We start from the raw sequence: 24,069 nt of genomic DNA, 5'->3' as shown, positions 1-24,069 counted from the left end.
TTTCCCTACCCCAGATACCTCCCAGCAACGAGATCGGAGTGAACATCACTCTATGATCACCCCTGGCCGCAGATTCTTCCTGGGGTGCCTGATTTTTGGCCTGAGATGTCCAGGCTGGTCTGGGGTTTGCAACAATTGTCTTTGGCGCACAGGAGAGGTGTTAGTACTGGGGGTGTATGACATGAGCAAGATCAGCGAGAGGGAACATGACAGGAAGTAAAGCTAAGGCTTCATTCAGGATACCTGATCTGGGGTCTGTGGTGCTGCCCTGGAAGCATTCTTTCAGGTGCAGGAAGCCTGCATAACCAGCTCCTTTACTTCTGGTGGGCTTCCCTCTAGGAGGAGAAGCAGCCAAAGAGGAAGAAGAAGGGAGACAAAGGGGACTCCGGCCCTCGCAAGGATTTCCCCAGGGGCTGGTTGGTGAAAACCCTGTGCAAGACCTTCTGGCAGAACCTCCTGCTATCGGTGGCTTTCAAGCTGGTGCATGATGGACTTGTGTTTGTCAGCCCTCAGCTGCTGAAGTGAGTCCTTTCTCTCTGTCCCTGTCCATGCCCTGTCTGGCTTGCACCCAGTCCCACCACCTGCCTATGTGCACTGCATCCAACCCCACCATCTCCATATGTGTACTTCTCCCAGACTCACACCCTGGGGACTTTCTGTGCCCTCACCAAAGGTGTGAGAATGTGTTTAATGAAGAACTGATCTGAGCTGGCTGCCAGCTCTTACGGGTCATATCTTGCTCCCTGCTCCCTACATCCTTTGTTATGCAGTCCTATTCCCTCCCTGGAGACAGTCCTGGCCCTTCTTTGGGGCCCATCATGAGTCAGTCCAGCTCAGCCCAACAGGACCTGCCCGGTTTGTTTTGCAGAGCTGCACAGTCTCTGTGGATGATCTGACATTAGTGACCCACTGCTGTGTGTGAAATGCAGTGTCCTTGGCAGAACAGGGGCACCCAGCAGAACAGGGGTCCCCAGCTTGCTGAGCATCGAGTGAGCTGTCTGGGGCAGGGTCTCTGTCACTGCTCTCATGAGGATGCTCTCCCTGCGTTGGTTTGGAGCATCCTGCCTGGGCCTGTCTCAGTAGGGTGAGAGTCTCATGGGCTTCTTTACCCTCCAGGCTGCTGATCGGCTTTGTGTCGGATGAGGAGTCCTTTGCCTGGCAAGGCTACCTGTATGCCATCCTGCTCTTCCTGACAGCACTGATCCAGTCCCTCTGCCTGCAGCAGTACTTCAGCTTGTGCTTCCAGCTTGGCATTAATGTGCGTGCCAGTCTCATCGCTGCCATCTACAAGAAGGTTGGTATGGCCCTGTCATCCCCCCCATTGGCTTCCTCCAAGCTGGGCTGGGGATACCGGCATCCATTAACCGCCCCATCAACCTGGGGCGACTGGGGTGTATGCCCTTTACTTCCGAGAAAGACACAGGGAGAGCTTGGCTTTTGGGACACCCACCCAGCGCTGGGGACACTGTGGGTGCTAGTTCTGCCTGGGACCTGGGTGCTGCAGCCGTGTGTTTGACAGCTACCAGGGGCTAAGGGAGATTTCTCTTCAGAGCATTGCAGCACCGAGGGCAGCTGCTGCTGGGATTCCTGCGCGGGGATGTGTTTCTTTGCCCCCACCATCCAGTGGCTCCCCCCCACCATCCAGTGGCTCCCGGTGTGCAGGCAGTGATGACAGCACCCATGGCCAGCAGAGAGGCACCAGGAGCAGTTTCGGCCTGGCCTGCTAATTACCTGCTCTGTGCCATGCTGCTGGCAGCCAGGCTGCTGCCAGACCGGCTTGTGGTGATTATGCTTTCTCTCTCCAGGCACTCACCATGTCCAGTGCCACCCGCAAGGAGTCCACGGTGGGAGAGACTGTGAATCTGATGTCAGCTGATGCCCAGAGGTTCATGGACATGGCCAACTTCATTCATCAGCTGTGGTCATCCCCCCTGCAAATTATCCTGTCCATCGTCTTCCTCTGGGGAGAGCTGGGCCCCTCTGTCCTGGCTGGCATAGCAGTCATGGTGCTGCTCATCCCCATAAATGGGTTCCTGGTCTCCAAGGCCAAAACCATCCAGGTCAGTGGTGGGTGCAAGATCCTCCCTGGCTTCCCACTCCTGAGGCCCACTGTTGCTCCCCTCACTTGTTTTCCACGCTCCCCTACCCTTCCCTGTTATGCTGTGGATCTTTCCCAGCCTAGGAAGTTCATCTGACTTGAGCTGGGGGGTGTCTGTAGCCTGAGCTGGGGAGTGATCTGCTGAGATGAGCAGGAGGCAGGTGAGACCTGTTCTACCATCACAGCTGAACTTGAAAAGGGCCGGGTGCAGCCTTGAGGACTGAAAGCAGGGTGTTACCATAAAATAAAGCTCTAGCTTCTACCTGACAACAGGGTGCTGTATTTTCCCAGGTTGTCCAGAGCGCCAGGGAGCCAAGATCCAGCTTTGTGGGATGGCTTCTCTGGGCTCTGGAGCCCACCCTTCCCTTCTCTGTGGCAGCCCAGATGTATTTCCAAGGGTGAACGGCTGTCTGGTTTAGGTGACCTCTGGCTCTTCTGTTTGTAGGTGAGGAACATGAAGAACAAGGATGAACGCATGAAAATAATGGGTGAAATCCTCAATGGAATCAAGGTGAGCAGTGGAGTGGAGATCCCCTGGGCAGCTGCTGCACCCCTCTTCTTGGTGCACTGTATGTGGAGGCAGCATACCTGTATAACCCTACACCAGCATTATAATCTAGCTTGGGGCCCCTATGTCTGGGGTAGCCAAGCCTCAGTCTCTGCAATTCCCTTGGCTTCCTCACCTTTTGAAAGGTTGGCTGGGGAGGAGTTCTGGGTACCTGGACCAAGACTTGGGAGCCAAGAAAGGGTTTTTTGGGGGTTTCCTGGATGGTTGTGGTGGTGAGCAGGCTGCCATGGTGGCAGAGAGGCTGGCAGTGACCTGTAAGCCAAGGTTGAGGCAGTGGGAATGCTGTGAGGAAGTGCTGTAAGCCATGGCAGGACAGGAGAGGGGAGATGCAGTGGGCAAGCAGGCTTCTGAGCAAGCTGGGAGCTGGTGATGGAGGTGCTGGCCACCAGCGAGCTGAGTGTGGAGGTGGGCATTCCCGTCAGGCCAGCACCCGCTCACCCTGCTCATCCCACAGATTCTGAAGCTTTTTGCCTGGGAGCCCTCATTTGAGAAGCGAGTCAATGAGATCCGGGCACGTGAGCTCAAGGACTTGGTGAACTTCAGTTACCTGCAGTCAATCTCTATCTTTGTGTTCACGTGTGCCCCCTTTCTGGTGAGTGCCAGCGGGTCTGGGGAGGGCTGCACCTTCCTCAGAGCTGGGGTTGGGCTGTGTCCAAGAGGATGGGAAGGATTGGGAACCTTGGCTGAAGTGCTTCTGCAGCGAGGAAGGGGCTGGCTGACAGATGCCTGGGATGCAGAGTATGGTCCCAGCTGCTGACACGAGAGCTGTGGTGGAAAGGGGTCCCATCAGAGTGGTGAGACGGGGCACAAAGGAGAAGGGAAGCAGGAGGGGAACAGGTCCCCAGCAGGAAGGCACTGCTGAGGTCTTAGGGGAGCATGAGGGTCTGGGCTGCACACAACCACACTGATGGTAGCTTTCCCTGCTATCTGTCCTAGGTCTCCTTGGCCAGCTTTGCTGTGTACGTACTGGTGGATGAGAACAACATTCTGGATGCACAGAAGGCCTTTACTGCCATCTCCCTTTTCAACGTGCTGCGCTTCCCCATGGCCATGCTGCCCTTGGTCCTCTCTTCCCTGGTGCAGGTCAGCCCTCACACAGGACAGGGGATGCAGGGGGGTCTTATGATACCTCTGCCCAAACCAGCGCAGGGAGCTCAGGTGTGTGGTGGACCTGGGCCTTGGACACCCAGGAGTCAGTGCACAGGGCTCTGCTGGCAATGGGATGGGACAGGACTCACATACGTGACACAGGCTTGCATCTTGGAGGCTAGTGCTGGTGCTTGGGTGGGGGCTGTATGTGTGGGGTGGTCTGCTTATGGGGCTCCTGCCAGCCCACCTAGCTGCGCCCCATGCCCACATGCCATCTTCTTTCTGCCATGGCAGACCAATGTGTCGACTGAGAGGCTGGAGCGCTACTTGGGCGGAGAAGACCTGGACACCTCAGCTATCCACCACAACCCCATTGCAGGTAGGTGAACCTCCAGGTTAGTTCCTGTGGGTTATAGGCTGGCCCAGCCCTGGGCTTTCCCAGCCCTGAGGGACGGCTCTCTGCTGACAGGCAGCGCTGTGCGTTTCTTGGAGGCCACGTTTGCCTGGGAGCAGGATGGCAACGCTGCGATAAGAGAGTGAGTACTCTGCGCCATGTTGGGGGCAGGTGGGTGGGGAGAGGGAGTCTTTCTGTGTTGTTAGCTGGGGCTGGCAGTTGCCTCTCACAGTGCTGCTAGAGGCGAGTGCCCCAGACACACTGCTCTGTGCTGGTCCCATGCGGGAGCCGGCGGGTGACCTGGCCGTGCTGCTTTCTCAGCCCTCGTGTCTTTGTAGTGTCACCCTGGACATCGCGCCTGGGAGCCTGGTGGCCGTGGTGGGGGCTGTGGGCTCAGGGAAATCTTCGCTAGTGTCAGCCATGCTTGGGGAGATGGAGAATATCAAGGGACACATCAACATCCAGGTGAGAGGAGCCGGCCGGCGCGGGGGGCTGTGGGGCTGCCTGGGAGCTCAGCAGGGAGGCAGCAGGGTGGGACTGGTCCTGGAATGGTGGCTCAGGGCAAGGAGAAGCTGCAGGAGATGGCAGTATTCTTGTGTCTCTCTTTTCAGGGCTCGCTGGCCTACGTCCCCCAGCAGGCCTGGATCCAGAACGCCACACTGAAAGACAACATCCTTTTTGGGTCAGAACTGGACGAAGCCAGGTATCAGCAGGTCATCAAGGCCTGCGCCCTCCTTCCAGACCTGGAACTGCTGCCTGCAGGTGACCAGACAGAGATTGGAGAGAAGGTATCAGCCCCGGGCACTATGGGTTTCCCATAGCACCTGCAGCAGAGGACAGAGCTGTTGCCCTGTGCCAGCCCAGTGCTCAGAGAGGTCCCTTCCCTGCCAGGGCATTAACCTGAGCGGGGGCCAGAAGCAGCGAGTCAGCCTGGCCCGGGCAGTGTACAGCAACGCAGACATCTACGTCCTGGACGACCCCCTGTCTGCCGTGGATGCTCACGTCGGCAAGTACCTCTTCGACCATGTGCTGGGGCCAAAAGGGCTGCTGCAAAAAAAGGTGAGTACCCGTGCCCTCCTCCCCACCACCCGGACAGGCAGGAGTGGCACTGCACGGTGTTGACCATCCAGGGAAGGCTGAGGTTGCTTGCTTGGGACAGAGAGGGGTTCTGTGGCTTTCACGTGGGGCTGCAGCAGCCAGGAGAGGTCTCATGGGTCCCCAGAGGGGAGCTCTGTGTCCCCATAGCCAGGCAGTGATAAGCGGACAGGTCCCCAAGTAGGGGATTGGGAGCCTGCAGGCCCCTGGCTGGGGGGTGAGGGGTGCTCTGATGCTCACTACCCTGCAACCACTTTGTTGCAGACACGGATCTTGGTGACGCACAGTATCAGTTTCCTGCCCCAGGTGGATAACATCGTGGTGCTGGTGGCAGGAGCAGTGTCTGAGCATGGCTCCTACAGCACCCTGCTTGCAAACAGGGGGGCCTTTGCCCAGTTCCTGAACTTGTATGGCAGCCAGGAGGAGGATGCTTCAGAGAAAAATTCCACAGGTACTGGGAACACAACAGGGCTGCGGCAGTTAGAGGGGCCATGCGTATGTCTTGGGGATATGAAAATGCCAAGACCTGATCCGTCAGTCTGACCTGGCTCTATCCAGCCCAGACCCCAGCGGTGGCTGCTGTGAATCCATCCCAGCTTCTGGCAATCAGCAGCACAAGGACTTTCTGCCTAAGATTTGCGTCCAGGCATTGTGTTGAACAGCCAGCGAAGGACCTGCCTAATTTTTTTTACTCCCTATTTAGTTCGTTTATGTTTATGGCTCTCATAATCTTATGTGGAACAGGCTTTATACCTTAGTGGTGCTGGGCTGAGAAAGATCCTTTAGTTTATTCTAAACATGCTATTGGATAATGTCCCTCAGTGCTATGGGGAGGAGTGGTATCAGGTCAGGCGGATGCTCACCCTGCCTGGGCTCAGCCCAGTTGTCCAGCTGGAGCCTGGCTATTCCCAGTCCATCCCCACAGGATCCATCTCCACCTGCTCAGAGAGGTGCTCCTGAACTGGAGTGACAAGACCTACCAGATCTTGCACCTCCTAAACTAGCACAAATCTCTGCATGAGGTCCCACCAGTGGTACTGGGATAAGTCAGCAGCAGGGACTGCCTCCATGCAGGCCTTTATCCCTGTGTCCCCTGTCACTTCTCCCTCCAGCACAATGGATTTGTTCCTCCTCCTGCTGTACTGTGCTTGCAGCAGGGTTGGAAGAGGCTTTGATGTGCGGTGGTAGGACACAGCCAGGGCCTGGGGTGCGGGGTGGAGCTGAGTGCAGCAGACGCGTGGTGCATGGGATCTGCTCTCTCCTAAGTGCCTGACCCTACCCTCCCTCATCCCTGTGCTTGTAGCTGTTGCTTTAGCTGGGGATGAAGAGCAGGGTGATGAAGACGTTGAGCCTTGCGTCGAGGAGAGCCCTGATGATGTAGTGACTATGACCCTGAAGCGAGAGGCCAGCATCCATCAGAGAGGGTTCAGTCGCAGGTGGGAACTCGACCTGAGCTCTCAGCTCTCTCCCCTGGCCCCTGCATTGCTTCCTAGAAGATGGGATCTAGGGGCTTCCCTGGGGGGATGCCTGCTAAGAAGGGGCTGGGAGACTCTCTGCCTGCTCCTATCACCAGCTAGGCTGGGTCAGGAGCATCTGATCTTGCTTTTACTCACGTTAGCGTGTCACAGCCTTACTCTGTGGTCTTCCCTGAAACTCCTGTTGCTGGCTGGTTCTGCTTTTGGGGATGAGGGCTATGATTTCATGGCTGCAAATGCCTAGGGCTTCCATGAGGCTCATTCAAAGCTGCCCCAGTTAGGACATTATTTCCCAGAGGGCTCCAGCACTGGAGTTCCAATGCAGCATGGGGATGGACCCCCAGAAGAGTAGGACCCATCCAGCACCCTGTGACTAATGGTGCCCATCACCTCCCTGCAGCCTTAGTAAAAGCAGCACCAATTCCTTGAAGAAGGCCCAGGAAGAGCCTCCCAAGAAGCTGAAGGGCCAGCAACTGATTGAGAAAGAAGCTGTGGAAACGGGCAAGGTGAGGAGGATGGATGGAGGAAGCACTGTGCTGCCTTGGCTCAGTGCTATAAGACTGTGGCTCAGAGAAGCCGGTGCTGGCTGTCTGTGGCCCCATTGCAGCCAAGAGACACTGAAGGAGATGGAGCTGCCTGGGACTGGTGGGCAAGGTGGTGGAGGGGAGCACTGTGGGCAGCAAGGTGGGAGTCCCAAGGTTGTGCCGCGGTTTGCTGGGCAGCGGTGATGGGCTAAATTGGTCCACAGGTGAAGTTCTCCATGTACCTGCGGTACCTGCGTGCTGTTGGCTTGTGGTATTCTTTCGGGGTTGCCATGGGCTACGTTGGACAGTACGTCGCCTTCGTGGGGACCAACTTGTGGCTCAGCGCTTGGACTGAGGATGCACAGCGCTACCTGAACCAGACCTATCCTGTGGAGCAACGAGACCTGCGGATCGGTGTCTTTGGGGCACTGGGAGTGTCACAAGGTGAGTGTGGGAGCACAGGGGATCCCCCTCACCTCAGCTGTGTGGCCTAGAAGGGATGTGGCTTGCAAGACCTGCAGCCAGCAGTGCAGCAAGGAGCAGGGGACCCAGCATTGTGTTCATTTGCCTGCTGCTGCCTTCCTTCCAGCTCCTGGCTGAACTGGGGACAGATATCAGTCTGAAGCCAACATAAATTGCCCCAAGAAGTCTGTGTTGCCCCTTAGGTTGAAGATCACTGTCCTTAATCAGTTTGGAGATAGTGCTAGGGCCCAAGGCTTTCCAAAAGGGTTAGTGTTCTTCCCCTGTGGTGGGATGCAGTTACTGGGGCCTCCCAAGAAGGTGGGATGCAGGACTATCACAGTGGCTCACTGCAGAGCTGCTGGCTTGGAGCTGCTTGATGTGTCCCTTGAGCCAAAGAGTGCCTGGGGCCAGTGTCACACATGAGCTGGTGATGACCGCCCTGTGCTCTCCTTGCAGCTCTCTTTCTGCTCTTTGCAACCATGCTGTCTGCTCATGGTGCCACACGAGCCTCCCGGGTTATGCATCAGCAACTGCTCAGCAACATCCTGCGTGTGCCCATGAGCTTTTTTGACACCACCCCGACTGGCCGCATTGTGAATAGGTTTGCCAAGGTAAGAGAACAGCCCCAACACGGAGTAGGTGTTTGTTCCAGCAGGTCCAGAGAGTGCTGGGTGGTGACATAACCCTGTTGCTGTTCAGCACTGCACAGATGAGCGCAGATCAGGGCCTGGAAGGGACCAGAAGGGCATGGTGGATGCGAGGCTGACTGTGAGGCAAACCATATCCCGGGCTATACTAGGAGGAGAGTGGCCAGCAGATCACGGGAAGTTATTATCTCCTCTGCTCAGTGCTAGGGAGGCCATACCTGGATACCGTGTCCTGTTTTGGGGCCACCTGGTCAAGAGGGATACGGAGAAACTGAAGAGGGTCCGGAGCAGATTACCAAGACAGGCAGGAGCTTAAAGCTCATGTCCCATAACGAGTTGTCCTTCTGGTTATGGACTCTCAGCAAAACATACAGTCTTTGCTATGTAAACAAAGCTCATAAAGAGAAAATGAGAAAGGAGGGAGAATACAAAGAGGAAGTTTCAAGCGTGCCGTCACTCCACTTCTTCCTTTGGTGCCATCTCTTGATTCTTGGGAATAAAAATCTCTCTTGGGATCAAGCCTACGGGCCTGCTGGGTTTACTCTGAGATAAGGGAGTATGTGATGCCCAGCTAGGAGAGAGATGATGGTCAGCTGGAGACCTGGGTGCAACTGCATGGACCTGGAGTCAGCCCTGTCCCTCTTTCTGCCTCAGTTACTGCTCCTGCATCCTGGGTCCAGATGAAGATGCAGTTCGCAAAGCTGGTCTGTGCAACAGGGGAATGTTATATAAAGCTTCTCTGTTAAATTAGCCATTCCCAAGCTAAGAGCTGTGGCCCTAAATGGGGTTGTGACCCTAACACCAGTTCAGTGTCATCCAATATTTTTGCAAGTGTCTGGCACTGTGTTACCACACGAGCGTGTAGGAACCCTGTATGTGTGGGGCCTTTGCGTTTCTCCCTTTCTCTGGGGTCACTGACTGCTTCTCCGCACTTCTTTGTATGCTCCAGGACATCTTCACAATAGATGAGACCATTCCCATGTCCTTCCGCAGCTGGCTCTCCTGTTTCATGGCTATCATTAGCACATTGCTCATGATCTCCCTGGCCACCCCATTCTTCACTCTCGTTATCATTCCCTTGAGCATCTTCTACTACTTCGTGCTGGTGAGTAACCAGGGCTTGAGAGAAGCTTCTGCCCTGCTTAGAGCAGTATCTTTGTCGCTGCCGGGCTTTGTGTTGGTAACCAAGCTGTGTCCCTCATTTCAGCGCTTCTATGTCTCCACATCACGCCAGCTACGGCGTCTGGACTCTGTAACTAGGTCTCCCATCTACTCCCACTTTGGTGAGACAGTGTCAGGCCTTTCCGTGATCCGGGCCTACGGACACCAAGAACGGTTCCTGCAGCAAAATGACAGCACCATGGACATCAATCAGAAAAGTGTTTATTCCTGGATAGTCTCAAATAGGTGAGTTTTACTCCTTATGCCACAGCACAGCCTGCAGCACCTCTGCGCAGGGGCTTCTGAGTCCTGAGGGAGGTCCCTGAGGTGCTGCAGTCCTCCCTCTTTATCTCAGGACTGAGGGTCTGTGTAGGAACTGGGGGAGCTTGGGATAGGGACACCATCTGTGGGAAGGAGACATTTTAGGGTGATTTTGAAAGCCAGTGTGTGGCCCCCTAGAAGTGTCCAGAGCCTGAGCAGGGTGAGCTGTGCTGTCAAGGGCTGAGATGCTCTTGGTGGGTTCTGGGAAGAGGCTGATGCTCCAGGCCTGGTAGGAGTGCGATGGGGCAGTATCTGGTGTTGACGTGTTACTGGGTAGACACTTTGGGTGTGAGGGTTGTACAGTTGGGGCTCCTCAGATACATGGCATTACCAGCACAGGAGGTTATGTGTGAGACACAGGGGCTGACAGAGAAAATGAACCTGCTTGCAGAATTGGCTACACATCACATGTTGTGTAGGTGCAGCGTGTGTACAGCGCTGGGCTCAGGGCTGGGTGCACAGGGATGCTGGTGGGGTGCTGGTGTCACTGGTGGGCCCTGGGCAGATGCCTCTCCCACCGCCCCTCAGCTGTGCTCTCCCGGTGCAGGTGGCTGGCCATCCGTCTGGAGTTCGTTGGGAGCCTGGTGGTCTTCTTTTCTGCACTTCTAGCTGTGATTTCAAAGGGCACTTTGGAGGGTGGCATCGTGGGTCTTTCTGTCTCCTCTGCCCTCAACGTAAGTCAATGAAAGCTTTTTCTTATTCCAGGGCAGGGCTGTTTCTAGGAGCAACAGCCTGGTGGCTCTGGGCTGGCTACAGGATGCTGCCTTGCCTCCAGCTCTGATCCATGGAGAGGGGATTAGCTGGGGTGTCCCATCACCTGGGAAGCCGGTGTGGAGCCAGGGGAGCACACATCCCAGTGTGAGGAGGATGCTTGCTGCCGTGGGGAGGAGCACGTTCCCGCTGTGGATCAGAGATGCTGCAGCAAAGCTTTTGAAGGGCTGGGGAGAGGGGGCTATGGCTGGGGAGTGGAGACTTAGGGGCCAGGCCAGGGATGCTCATGCCCAGGCTGAGTCCCTGAGCTGAGGTGGGAGGTGGTTGTTCCTGGGTCCCACTGAGCTCTGCATCCTCTGGCTCTGCCACGCAGGTGACCCAGACACTGAACTGGCTGGTGCGGACGTCTTCAGAGCTGGAGACGAACATTGTGGCTGTGGAGCGGGTGCATGAGTACACGAAGGTGAAGAACGAGGTGAGGAGACCAGGGTCCAGGCAAATACCTGCTGCACAGCTTGGTGCTAGCCAGTATCGCAGGGCACAACCCCCCTAACGTTCCTGTGCCCCCAGGCTCCGTGGGTGACAGAAAAGCGTCCACCCCGTGGCTGGCCCAGCAAAGGCAAGATCCAGTTCATTGACTACAAAGCTCGTTACCGACCTGAACTGGAGCTGGTTCTTCGGGGGATCACCTGCAATATTGGGAGCACCGAGAAAGTGAGGACCTCTGCGTCTGCTCTCACTACACCCTTTCCGTAGTGACATGGTGTTTAAGTTGTTTCTGTCCTCTTAGCTTCGGTCTGTGGGCTGGGGAGGGATGGAAATGGGACGTGGCTACTGGGGACTTGAGCTGCGGGGCAGGGACCAAAGGAGGCAGTCTGGGAGGTGGTGATTGCAGATGCAGGGCAGGAAGGCCCACCAGACCAAGACAGAGAGCACCTACCCTGTTTTCTTCAATCCTGTCAGCTGGTCTAAATAGCTGCTTCCACAGGTTGGGGTTGTGGGCCGGACCGGGGCTGGAAAATCCTCCCTCACCAACTGCCTCTTCCGGGTGCTGGAGGCTGCTGGAGGGACGATCATCATTGACGAGGTGGATATAGCGACGATCGGTCTCCATGACCTGCGCCAGAACCTCACCATCATCCCCCAGGTGAGCTGGCCCCTTCATGAGTCCCCCACCTTCATGTGTCCCACTGCTGCGCATCCTCCCCAGGCTCTGTTCCCTGGGCAACGCATTGCCCTTAGCGCATCCCTGGGTGCTGTGCAGAGTCCAAGGACCTGCCAGCATGCCCTCATCACCTCCCCTGCCCAGCTGCAGACAGCAGGGCGGGCAGGCTGTAGCCAAAGTCAGGAGCCTGGAGCAGCTACGGCAGGTACATTCAGCCCTGCTGAATGGCCGTGGCGTGGCTGAACGCGGTGCTGTCCCTGGCAGGACCCTGTGCTCTTTACCGGCACCCTGCGGATGAACCTGGACCCCTTTAACCAGTACACAGACAAGGAGGTCTGGAAGGCCCTCGAGCTGGCCCACCTGAAAACATATGTGCAAGACCTTCCCGAGGGGCTGCTGCATCTTGTGAGCGAGGGAGGGGAGAACCTGAGGTGAGTGGAGCATGCCCAGCTCCCTCCCTTCCCCCTGGTCCCAGGGGAACAGCAGCCTCCAGCAGAGTGGCTGTCCAGGGATGAGGGCACATAAGCTTCTGGGATTGAAGGTAGGAGAAAACAGTGCGGGAGTCAGGGCTGTCAGAGAGCCAGCGTGAGCCAAGCCTTCTATGGTGGCCCGGAGAGCAAGATGCTGAGGGACATGGTGCTCAGGGTGGCAGATGATCAGCTGGGGCAAGGCCAGGGAGGGCTGGACAGGCAGGTGTTGGGGTCAGGGCAGTGTGTGGCAGTAGGCTTGCAGAAGCCATGCTGGTGTCTGTCTAGTAACTCATGGTCCCCACCTCATCCCAGTGTTGGGCAGCGGCAGCTTATGTGCCTGGCCCGGGCCCTTCTCCGCAAAGCCAAGATCCTCATCCTTGATGAAGCAACAGCAGCTGTAGATCTGGAAACTGATCATTTAATCCAGACAACGATCCGGAGTGAGTTTGCTGCCTGCACTGTTCTTACCATCGCCCACCGCCTCCACACCATCATGGACAGCAACAGGTACCGTGGGGCAAGGGGAACAGGGCTCTGGACTCTGAGGATGGGGCAAGAGGTGGCCAGCAGCAGAAGCAAGGATGCAGCCAGAGGGGCAGGGGTGGATGAAGTGCCCGGGACAGCAATATACAGAGCTTCTAGGAGAGTAGAAGAGAGGGATGGGAAGGGTGGCCATGCAGTAGTTATGCTTTGTGGGGAAAAACATTTTTGGGGATCCTTCTTTACAGCAACAGGCCACAGGAGTTGTTAACACCGTATGTGTGTCACCCTGCCAGCACAGGGAGGAGAGCTGTGCCCTCACCTCTGTGCTGAGAGGTGAACCACATAACGTGGCTGTAGGAGGAGTGAGGGTCGGTGGGGCTGTAGTGCTGGCACCAGCAGCGCTGTCGGCTCAGATCCCGGAGGCTCAGGCCTTGTCGTTCCCTGCTGCCAGGGTGATGGTGCTGCAGGCTGGGAGGATTGTGGAATACGACAGCCCTGAGAAGCTGCTCAAGAAGCAGGGCGTCTTCTCTGCGATGGCAAAGGACGCCGGCATCACAAATATAGAAACCACCATGCTGTAGGTGGAGCGGAGCAGCATGTGGGTGTGTGCGTGGGCAGCTCCCTCCCGCTGGCACTCATCAAGCAGGCTCCGGCATCTCCCTGCAGCCGGGCTGCCCAGGAATTTGTCTCTCTGCAGCTGGGAAGCGGAGAGGGTGGCTTCTCTGGCTGTCAGGGAGAGAGGATCTGGACTTGAGTGAGCTGTTAACCTTGCTACCATACCCTGCCTGCTGTGCACACGAGGGTCTGGAGCTGCATAATTTATTCCAGTATAAAGGGGAAAATTTATCTGTCAGGCAGGGAGACCATGGCCCCCTGGGGGTCTTAATTTTTGTACTTCACCATGCCAGGGAAACCTAGCTGAGAGATACTGTAGCACTATGGAATGAAGTGTAGCTTAATCTAAGAATGAATGTTATAATTTATTTACTTTTTGTAACTGTTTCTAGTCTTCCAACTAAAAGTTTGTCTTTAAGGCATGCTAAATAAGTCTCAGTTTACCTTTAAACCTAGCTAGGTTTGGGGGGAGCCGGTAACACAATTTATGCAGGCACACATGGGCGGGGAGTCCAAATTGAGTGGCACAGCTACACCCAGGCACGAACACTATTCTCTGGCAGTGGAGGTGGAGAAGCCAGGGCCTGCCTGCCTTCCCTATGGCTAGAGCTCCCTTTGGTTGTAGCGCAAACAAATGAGGCAGTCCCTGGGGCTATTGTAACCACTAGTGGGGCAGATTAAGGCTGTGGCTCCAGACTACAAACCTGACTGTGGTGGAGACAAGCTGGAGAGGTGTAGGCACGTGTGCATCCTACACTGACGTGCACACATGTAACACACACAAAACATGGTGGTTACTGGTGACAAACTCTTGACCCTTCTTTGTTCTTGGGCATGAAAGCCAGGAGCTGGAGCACTGACATGTGCACGCTGCAGCTGCCTACCCACTTACAGCAGAGCAAACCCCTTGACGCCAGCTGGTGGCAGGAGGCACACAAGCCACCCACGGCCCCAGCTGAGTAACACACATTGGGGGGGGAGAGGGCAGTGCAATCACTTCATCTTAATGAAGAACTTCCCTGTGAGGGTTTCCTAGTGCCTGAGCTGCAGCTGGCACAAACACCAGGGCAGAAGCATGCCAGACCCCACCAAAAGGTAAATGTTCTTCCTGACCCTGCATGAAATCTGTGGGCTTTGCTCCCCAGCCCAGCACTGGCCAGGCACAACTCCCAGCTCTCCGGACATTTGCATAGGCACCCCTATACACAAGGGCAAATCTTTATTTACAGAGCAGCAGTACAGGGGATACAAACATCACCCCAAGAGAAGGGAGCTTCCCTCCTTCAGGGGATGGCAGCAGGGGGTAAGACACACTACCTCGGCAAAGGGCATCACATCCCTCCCAGGGAGGACCTTGCCCTCCCAGAACGTCAGCACCATCTCCAGTGCCCTACAGGAAAGTGCAGGTGAGGCAATCCTGGTCAGAGCCCCCAAAAGATATCACGCTGGAGGACAGCCTGTGCTTTGCCTTCTGCCCTGCCCCAGCCCCGAGCTGCCAGGTGGGCATCTCAGCGCAAAGATGGGTCTTGGGCACCGGAGATACTGTGCTGATAAGGAAAGACGGCGTTCTGGGCCTTCGGCTCACCTAGAAGATGTGAACCCGATGGCTGCTGCTAGCAGCAGAGCTTGGAGAGGCCCGAGCCCCTGGGAGACCAAGCACGGGGATGAAGCACCCACTGGGGGCTCTGCTGTGGGGGCTTTTGGAGGCCAGGCCCATCCCAGCCCTGGAGTTCAACTACTCCCAGCGAACCTCAGAGCTGCTTCCCCAGGCAGTGTGTAGATGTCCCACTCTGAGGTCCTGCACAGACAGGCGAGACTAGGCTCCTGCTGCCGAGAAGGCACAGAGAGAATGTTCACAGGGCCTGGGTTGCTTTTAACACCACTTGGCTAAAGACGGACTCCAGAAACTCAGTGTTAGCCATCCACAATTTAAACCCACAGCAGCTCCTCAGCCTTGTTCAAGCCTTACCCTCTTGGGCCATGGCCCCAAGCTTTGCTCCCCTGCTCCTGGCTGGACACAGGAGGCTCAAACAGCACAGGTGAACTCGCCCCTGCCCTCACACAAGCTGCCTGTTCCTGCCTGTCCTGCCAGCCCACCCGTCCTCCTCCCAGTGGCAGCCAACGTGGTGGGGCCCAGGAGCGCTGCACAGCTGTGAGGAAAGTAGCCTCAGCATGAGCAGTGGGGGCTGCAGGGCTGGCCAGCCTTCCCAAGGCCCCTGGCAGTCCCTGCAGGAACAAGGCACGGGGTGCAGGCTCCTGCCTGCTGCCTCACGTGTACTCTGTCTTCCGAATGTAACTGGAGGGCACGTAGCCCTGCTTCCCATGCGCCTCGGCCAGCCACCACTCCCGATTGCCCGTGATGTCCTCAAACTGCAGGATCCTGAGTCTCTGGTTAGCTGACACGCTCAGCTCATTGGTGTTTCGGCCTTTGAAGGTGTAGAGAGCGTAATAGACCTGCCAGACAGAGGGAGAGTGTCAGTTCGACAGTCATGCCACACAGCCTTGCTGTCACATTGCATAGGATGTAGAGCTTTTGCTCCTCTCCCCAAACAGTGATGGCCCCAGCCCCATCCTGGCCTCTGCCAGAGCTGCCCCCACCTGCCCACCCTCATTTGCAGCCTAGTTCTCTGCCTCTGCAGCTCTGCTGCTGGGAGATAAGGTCTCATCCTCCACCTCAGCCCTTTGGGACAAAACAGCCTCCACCTCCCACCTCTCCCTGGTCACTGCCAGGGAGGAGGATGATTCAGCCCCCACTCAAGCGAGGGGGTCAGCCCTCCGCATCCCCAGCCCCCCCAGGGAGGCTGAGGGCTCACCTGGTTGCCCTCTGACTCGCTGCTCTCCAACCCAGAGTCTCTGTCCTCTACCGAGGGTGCAGGCCTGAGATGCGCCTTGGTGGGGTGCCCGTTGCGAGAGCTGGGGCTGCAGCCCAGCTCGGGGCGGCTGTATTTTTTTCACTGTCCCAGCCTCCAGCGGGGCTGTCCTGTCACCAGAGCCAAGCTGGGGCAGAGAGGGGGGGTCCATCTCCGAGGGGGGCTGCGGGGACTGGTACAGGTCTGCTGGGGAGGCTGAGTCCTGCAGGGGTTTCTGAGTGAAGGTGACGGCTGCCCCGCTGGGGCTGAAGGTCAGCGTGGTGTTGCTTTGGGGAGAAGAGCTGCTGTGCTCTGACTCGTTGGAAGAGTGGCTGCCCACAGAGACATCTGACTGGCTGCGGCGCGGGTTGTAGGGCTTCAGAAAGGAGCTGTACACAAAGCCCTTGGTCACTGCAGAAAGAGAGAGGAAGGGAGCTCAGACTGGGGTGCAGGGGGACCACAGGAGGGGACTCACAGCAGGCGCCAAGGGCAGGGAGCAGCCACCTACCCCCGTTGTCTATAAGCCAGCGATTCTGGCTGCCCATGGGGTCCTTCTTCTTGATGACACCCACAATGTCTCCTTCCAGCAGTGAGACATCCAGGTCTTGGGCAGCATTGAAATTGCGGTCTGCCTGGAAGAGACCGTCTGGGGGATAGCGGGCCAGGAGGGCAGCTCGGATGTCATCCGACTGCAGGAGGTAGCTAGGCTGCAGAGGAACAAGGCAGGCGTGAGTGGTTGTCCTGGGCTCTGCAAGCCCTGACTCGGGGCAGAGGGAACTCACCAAGCCGACGAGGGGCTGCCGCCGGGCAGACTGCCGCTCCATGCTCTTCCTTTCAAAAGGCTTCTTGGGAGCTGCCTGGGACTCTGGGAAGAAGGTGAAGGCCTGAAGCTGCTGGAGGACTCGACTGTGCTCATCCTGGAAGATGGCAATGAGGTTCCCCTCCCTGCTGGACACCTTCAGTAGCTGGAACCAGAGCAGGGTTGGGGGTCATGGTTAGGTGACAGAAGCTGGGAAAAGTGGCCAAGAGCTACAGCAGAGACCACGCCAGCTCCTGGGCCAGGCGGGGCTCTGAGTCCTGCCTGTGGCTTGCATCAGGCCCAGATCTGCAGTCCTGTCTGGACCCAGCTCTGAGTGGTCCCTGAACTCATGACCTGAGATTCTCCCAGGCAAATGCTCTCCTGCCACTGCTCCAGGAGCAGGCAGAGCCTTCACCATCTCTACGCACAATTGCATCGTGACTCTGCAATCCCTGCCCTGACAGCATCTCACAGGAGCCCTCCCCAAGGCATTCAGGGCCTGAAACTGCAGCAGCAGCTTCCCTTGCAATCGGACCGAAGAGGCTCGGGGACAAGCCCTGTGCAGAGATTAGCGCTGCACCAAGCCCAGAGCGCTGGCTGTGCTCTGGGAACCCACCGACAACAGGGGTCTCAGCTCCTCCAGGGCCAGGCACACAAAGTTGCAGTGCGCCTCAGCATAGCCCCGCACGCAGCTGGCAAACAGCTCCTTGGCGAAGTGCAGGAACTTGGGCAGCTCATCCAGCAGCTGGGCATTGAGGGCCTCGTAGTTGTTGCGGGCCGACTGCAGCTCCTCCAGCGTTCGCTTGTCCTTTAGCTTCTCCGCTCGCTCCGTGCAGTTGTGGAAGTCGAGGAGCTTGTCGAAACGTTTCTGCACCAGCTTGTGGGGCCCCGCAAACATGCTCAGCAGCTGGTTCAGGGGCGAGCTCACCAGCCGCTCTGTCCGCTCTTTCTGGTGGGCAGAGATGCAGAGAGCAGGTGAGACGAGGTGCTCTCTCCCACCGTGCAATGAACACCAGCAGCTCACCCTCCAGCAACAACCTCCCCAGGACAGCACAGGGTCCGTCTTCCTGATGGCACCCACCAGAGCTCCAGAGGTCCCTTCCAACAGGAGTTATTCTATAATCTTACATAAGTGTGCCAGCATGGGCAACGCTATGGGAAGTACCTGAACCACTCACATAGAGAGCTGTAACATTTCAGGTAGGGCTGAAAAAATGTATATCTAATAGGCACGCTCAATACACACCATAAACAGGCATCAAAGCTCGCAGGAGGGAAGAGCTGAACAGGAGTGCTCATGCCTCTCCCAGGCTGTGTTACCCTCCCTGCAGCCTCCTAGGAGCTGCCCATCTGCAGCAGGCCCCCAGCATGCGAGAGCACAGCCTCACTCACAAAGTTAGAGAAGAGCTGGTCGCTGATGAGCCGATTCACTTTCTGGAACTGGTCCAAGTCCCCACTGCCCTTCTCCGTGCACAGGTCCCACATGCTCACTGCTGCCAGCGCCTTCATGCAAGCCGACTCCTGCACCAGGTACACACAGTCAGCCCAGGCATGCCTGCTGCCCAGGAGAAGAGGCCTCCCAGGGCAGCCCAGACCCTCAGAGACCACCCCCCCGGCAGGGCTGAGGGCAGGAGCACTGTCCAGAGGCACTGCAGGTACACACCGTGCAGGCAGGAGGGGCAGCGAATGGCAAGCCCCACGGGTTAGGCATCACACCCAGACTGACTCACCCGAACGTGCTGCAGGTAGAGGGAAAGGTCCCGGATGAAGGACTTGATCAGCCGCTCCTGCATCCGGAAATTTTTCTCTGTCTCTTCAAAGGCTTCATCCTTCAGCTGTGAGAGAAAATGTCTCAAGGAAGGCAATGCAGGACTCCAGCACCTCCCAGAGCATGAGATGTGGGGCCTCCTGCCCACAAGCTGGACAGCAGAGATGGGTGGTTCAGACCCTAAGCTCACTCTGCCTTGCTGGCCTGGATCAGAGCTACTCATCAGGGAATGGGTGTGGGGGGACAGCAGATACCTCCGCAGAAGCACTGCAGGGTGTAAGTGCACCTGGCAGCTGATGCACATTACCTGGGGCGCAAAGCCTGTGAGATGCTTGAGGTGGCTGCTCACACGGTTAGATTTCTTGATGATAGAGTGGAAGTTGAGCTTGGAGATCTTCTCCATGAGGCTATCCTCATCCCCTTTCCGGTACTTTAGCACTAAAGAGATTGATGTAGAAATCACAGCCCTTGTCAGCACAACGCCCATGTCTTACAGTGCCTCATCAACAATTGCCTTGCTGGCTCTCCCCTTCCCTAAGCCTCTGCAGTCCCAAGTACCCCACATATCATATCATATATCATATCATATCATACCACACCATATATCATCTTGAAATCCATCACTGTGCCACCTGTAATCCCCTATTTGGCTCTCGATATGCTATACAGTTTGTAGACCCACCATTCAAACTCTTCCGTAGGATTATGCATAGTGTTAGCATAAGATGACATAGGAGATGGTGTACAATAATCACTGGACATACAGAAGCATTTATATTGCTTCTTTAGCAAATATGAGCAATCATTACAGGCAGCCTATGTCATCTCAGCTTCGGTGGGGCTATGCAGAAAGGGTAAAGTGTAAGGCTTGCATGAGTCAGGGGCTGCCAAGGAAAAACAGGGAGGGTGGCCGGCAGGTCAAAGGGAATAATTTTCTCCCTCTGTTCAGTCCCGGGGAGGCTGTGCTTGGATACCATGTCCAGTTTTGGTACCCCCGGGTCAAGAGAGATGTGGAAGAACCGGAGCTCCTGACCCACAGGGAGAGTTCAGGCCCCACAAGGAGAGCCGGGCAGGCTCAGCCTGGCTGGGAGGCGGCGGCGGAGGGGGATCTGCTCACACCCGGCAGCTACTTGAAGGGCAGCTACAAAGGTGATGGAGCCAAACTCCTCTCAGCAGTGCCAGGCAATAGAAGGAGGGGCAGTGGCCACAGATGGCAGCTTGGGAGCTTCAGGGTGGATCAGGGAGCACAGCTTCACCTCAGAGGTGGTGCAGCCCTGGCACAGGACAGCAGAGAGGCTGTGAAATTTCCTTCCTTGGGGGTCAGTGAGATTCGGCTGGAGGGAGCAGTGGCTGATCAGAGCCAACGTTGGGGACAATCCTGCTCCAAGCAGGAGGTTGGACAGGAGACTCCAGAGGGCCCTTTGCAGCCAGCACCTCTGTGATTCTGTCCTGTATACAGATACACCTTCAAACTTAGTCTCTGAATCTCAGTAAGACAGAGACTGCCCTAGCAGATTAATTCCCTGCTTGTGTTGTTTACAATTGCATTTTTTAACTTTAAATATATATTCTTTTGTTTTATCATTATTTTTGTTTTCATTTAATAGCCATGTGGTCAGCAACTGCATACATTTCATATCTCTGTATCATAAAAAAACCAGCTAAAGTCAGATTTATACTGCATTACTTTAAGTATTGTATCTCATGCTCAGATTTTTTAAATGCAGCTCTTCTACTGCTCTTCTGTGAGGGCACGGACTTTGGGAGCAGATTCCCTCCACGACTGTGGTTGCCAGCCTTAGCTCAGGAGCCGATAGATGCCAACCTCAACACACCCATTCCTGTCTCTCTCTCCCCAGCACTACCCAGCTACTCACCCAGGTCCTTCCGGCGCTTGTATTCGTTGATGTTGACATTGATTTCTTTGACTGCGAGGACAGCAGCTGTGAGCGGTGCCTTGTCAGGGTGAGCCTCGGGCGTAGCGCTCAGCAGCTCCATCAGCAGCAGTGGGTACCGCATCACCCTTTGCACTGGCTTGATGAGGAAGGAGCCCAGGTTAATGTAGTTTGTGCAGCCCCTGGGAAGTCAGGACAAAGGAGATGCACCAGGTTTCAGTCCAGCTCTGCCACGCAAATTTTGCCCCCTCAAACCAACCCCAACCAGACCCAGAATACCAACGCCTCTAAATCCACTGTATTCCCTAAGTCACATCACCCTCGTCTCCAAACTCACTGCACTCCTGAACCCCCAGTGATCTCAAATCAACCCCAGGTTTCCACACCTCACTCACACCAGGTGACCCTTCCCAGCCAGGATCCTCTCCATCACCAGACCTACCGCAAAATCCCACACAGCCTCAAACTTACCGGAGTGACACTTGCCTCAGACTCTGTCCCACCACTCAACTGCCCAGATCTGAGCCCCACTGCGGGACAGACTGACTGTGCTCAGGACCGCAGCCAGCGCAGGGCTCTCCTGGCTCCTTGGGGCTGATGGCTCCCAAAACCTGTTTCCTGCCCAAGACCTCCCCTTACCTCACCACCTGCCTGTACAGCCCATCCATTGCCTCTGTTGTGATCACACCACAGACACCCTGCTCCTCCCAGATGTGCCTCCATGAGGCACCGTTAGGGCCCCCCCACATGCACCCAGCCGGTGGCAGCAGGTTAGTCACAAGGGAGCAGCCAGGCCAGGACAGACAGACAAGCAGGGACTAACAGGAAGGATGCACTTACCACTCACTGTACAGGCTCCTGCCGGCCCACAGCGTGCCAAAAAGCAAAGAAAAGCAACGAGTTAATGGGGCGGCAGGCGTGCAATCCCGCAGCCAGCGCCTTCGCCCCCTCCTGCAGTGATGCTGCCAGGGCAGTGGGCAGCCCTGTCTCCCCAGAGCAGCAGCCGGCACTGCTGGCTCCCGGGGCTTTAATCTCCACAAGCTGGAGCCCTGGCAGTCACTGAGCCAGGCAAAGCAGCTCCTTCATCAGCCATGGTGGGGCAGGGCTTGGAGAATAGGAGCCCTCAATCCAGGACATGCCACTTTCTCTGTACCTTGGTGGCTTCTGCTCGGAGTTTAAGGGGGCCTACAGGTGTCCCAGCACTTGTGCATTGGGGCAGGGGGCCATTTGAACCCAGAGCTTGGTCAACTATGCAGTGACACAGCTGGCCCCTCTCCAGTCACCACCTGAACTGACCAAGCACTGCTGGCAGAAGGGCAGGGATGTTGGAGACTGACCCCCCTACCCCAGCCTGGTGGCCGCCACAGCCAGAGGCTCCAACCTGAGGCTATCCAGCAGGTCCAGGAATAGTTTCTGCATCTTCTCATCCTTCTCATAGGTTTCCAGCAGTGCGATGGCCTCGTCATGGTTCTGGCAATACACCCTGTAGACGCCCTCCAGCTGTGCACGCTGTGCCAGGAAGACTGGTCCTGCAGACAGCAGCAAAGCAGGACTTCAGTGTCTCCTGGTCTCCAGCTACCTTCAACAACCTGGGCATGTCTCATGATGAGATGCCCAGTGTCCCCCTTCCCCACACACAGCTCGAGAGGACAGTGTTACTAGAGCAACCAGGATGCCTCCTCATCACCCTCAGCATGCCCACACATTCTCCTTGCTTCCCTGTCGCTACAGGCCAGGGGGACAGAAATGGGAAGCTGTGTATCAAAGGTCTGCCAAGGCAAGGAGGCCCCAGGCTGAAGCCAAGAGCATGTCATGATAACTCACTAGGACATGTTCACTTGTGCTTTGAGGGGACTGTTTACCTAGCTGAAGAGCTCCCAGGGGGCCCCCAGGAGCCACTAGTCCAGAGACCTCAATCGATCCAGCTCTCCCAGAGGTGAGGAGCAGGGACACTGGTCAGTGGCAGCGTGGGTTGGGAGCCACATGGAGAGCAAAGGCACAGGCTGCCCAAGGCCTGATCAGCAAAAGCTGGGAGTGCAGGAGTGAGGGGTGGGGCTCCCTTTGGGGCCAGGGAGGGCCACAAGCACCGTGTTTCTCAGCATAGCGATCCACGGGGCAACACAGACCTCCTTGGCTTTGCTGCTGGACTGATGAGCAGCGACAGGGACCAGCGGAGAGGAAGCCCAACCCCAGTGACACTCTCCTGCTATTTAAACTACTCTATTCTGCCCCGCCACTAGCAAGGCCCATCCCAGCCTGCTGAGAAAAGGTAACAGCAAAATTCATACCGATGGCATCTGAAGCCTCCAAGGTGGACAGCAGCTGCTTGGAGAAGCTAATTACCACGTGGATGTTTCCAAAAAGACCCTCAAAGTCTATGTTCTGCATCTGCGGAATGGGAAGAGAGATGTCCTGGATGGGGGAACATCTCCCAGCCAGACCCAACAGCCCCCCCTTGCCCTCCTGCAACCCATCAGCCCTCAGCTCCACAGCAGCCACCTGGTGTGACTTCCTCCCATCACAGCGACTTCTGTACTCACTCCCTCATCCCCCAGTGCACTGAAACTCCCACTCCTTATGTGTCCTACCAAATACCAAAGTGTCCTCTTTCCCAGCAATTTCATCCCTGCCTCTATACACCTGATATTCTCCCTCTCCTCCCACCAACTCTGTCCCCATGCCAAGACCACATATTTTCTTTCTCCTGACAATGAATTTAACCTACAAACCAAACGAAAAGGAACATTTCCTGCCCCAGGAAATGAATCTGTGATACTTGCTGCCAGGTCTCTTGCTCTCAGCAATGGTGAGAGCTGAGCAGGATCCCAAAACAGATGGGCTATTTCTATAAGTGCAGGGAGCAGCGAGAACCATCCTGCTCCCCTCAGCATAGCTGAATTTCTCCTGTGGGTTCTTGTGCTGCTGCTTGGAAGTCTCCAAGAACAAAGTGGACTCAGTATCTTCACCCCATCCCACCAGTGCCGCACCATAGGTTGGCCCCATCCTCCTACCTGTGCCTGCTGCAGGGGCACCATAATCCTCTCCACGCACATCTCCAGGTCTCGGATATAGTCCCGCTCTGTCTGGAGCAGTTCCTCAATAACCTTGGACCTCTTCTCCAGCATCCTTTGCTCTGGACTCTCAGTGGCAGCCGAGGATGTCTCCAGGGATGGTGTCTGGGAGGACAGGAGAGTCATCTCTGCAAGACAGACAAGCATGATCAGCATCCTCCAGCAAGGATGCAAGGACAGGTGACAAGTAGCACCTGAACTGTGCTACACGCGACCTATAAGACTGCTAAACACGACCATTAGAGAGCAAGACTGTCCATCCAAGGACCTCTCCAGAGAAGCCATCCCTAGCACTCCCAGCCCCAGGGCAGCAGGGAGCCCCGCTCTGCTCCCACAGCCTGCCCTCGCAGCACCACTAACGCTGCAATGCCCCGTCATCGGGGCAGCAGGCACCAAGCAACACAAACCT

The 24,069-nt window shown here is 56.4% G+C and overlaps 2 protein-coding genes across 2 annotated transcripts in view; one reads left to right on the top strand and one right to left on the bottom strand.

The window, feature by feature from the left end:
- Positions 1 to 13,339, top strand: part of ABCC2 (ATP-binding cassette, sub-family C (CFTR/MRP), member 2) — a 17,683-nt gene extending 4,344 nt beyond the window's left edge. Inside the window, exons 8-32 of the mRNA XM_009575606.1 lie at positions 343 to 521; positions 1,117 to 1,294; positions 1,806 to 2,060; positions 2,544 to 2,609; positions 3,121 to 3,258; positions 3,603 to 3,749; positions 4,050 to 4,134; positions 4,225 to 4,291; positions 4,488 to 4,614; positions 4,761 to 4,937; positions 5,041 to 5,208; positions 5,509 to 5,695; positions 6,572 to 6,680; positions 7,126 to 7,225; positions 7,468 to 7,687; positions 8,162 to 8,316; positions 9,302 to 9,457; positions 9,560 to 9,759; positions 10,382 to 10,508; positions 10,919 to 11,020; positions 11,116 to 11,259; positions 11,534 to 11,692; positions 11,975 to 12,141; positions 12,493 to 12,687; positions 13,115 to 13,339. Of these exons, the coding sequence (XP_009573901.1) occupies positions 343 to 521; positions 1,117 to 1,294; positions 1,806 to 2,060; positions 2,544 to 2,609; positions 3,121 to 3,258; positions 3,603 to 3,749; positions 4,050 to 4,134; positions 4,225 to 4,291; positions 4,488 to 4,614; positions 4,761 to 4,937; positions 5,041 to 5,208; positions 5,509 to 5,695; positions 6,572 to 6,680; positions 7,126 to 7,225; positions 7,468 to 7,687; positions 8,162 to 8,316; positions 9,302 to 9,457; positions 9,560 to 9,759; positions 10,382 to 10,508; positions 10,919 to 11,020; positions 11,116 to 11,259; positions 11,534 to 11,692; positions 11,975 to 12,141; positions 12,493 to 12,687; positions 13,115 to 13,244 (3,738 nt within the window). The 3' untranslated portion in view covers positions 13,245 to 13,339. The remainder of the gene's footprint in view (positions 1 to 342; positions 522 to 1,116; positions 1,295 to 1,805; positions 2,061 to 2,543; positions 2,610 to 3,120; positions 3,259 to 3,602; positions 3,750 to 4,049; positions 4,135 to 4,224; positions 4,292 to 4,487; positions 4,615 to 4,760; positions 4,938 to 5,040; positions 5,209 to 5,508; positions 5,696 to 6,571; positions 6,681 to 7,125; positions 7,226 to 7,467; positions 7,688 to 8,161; positions 8,317 to 9,301; positions 9,458 to 9,559; positions 9,760 to 10,381; positions 10,509 to 10,918; positions 11,021 to 11,115; positions 11,260 to 11,533; positions 11,693 to 11,974; positions 12,142 to 12,492; positions 12,688 to 13,114) is intronic.
- Positions 13,340 to 15,546: 2,207 nt separating this feature from the next.
- DNMBP (dynamin binding protein) lies at positions 15,547 to 23,786 on the bottom strand. Its single transcript, XM_009575605.1, is given in 14 exon segments — positions 15,547 to 15,732; positions 16,092 to 16,230; positions 16,232 to 16,538; positions 16,636 to 16,834; positions 16,910 to 17,092; positions 17,543 to 17,875; positions 18,319 to 18,447; positions 18,657 to 18,761; positions 19,002 to 19,132; positions 20,572 to 20,771; positions 21,430 to 21,447; positions 21,971 to 22,118; positions 22,878 to 22,977; positions 23,601 to 23,786. Coding segments are annotated over 14 exon segments (2,364 nt in total).
- Positions 23,787 to 24,069: the final 283 nt, after the last annotated feature.

The sequence above is a fragment of the Fulmarus glacialis genome, unplaced genomic scaffold, assembly GCF_000690835.1.
Source record: "Fulmarus glacialis isolate BGI_N327 unplaced genomic scaffold, ASM69083v1 scaffold9354, whole genome shotgun sequence".
Classification (NCBI taxonomy): domain Eukaryota; kingdom Metazoa; phylum Chordata; class Aves; order Procellariiformes; family Procellariidae; genus Fulmarus; species Fulmarus glacialis.
Note: the sequence above shows the minus strand (reverse complement) of the source record. Positions and strands in the feature narration are given on the sequence as shown.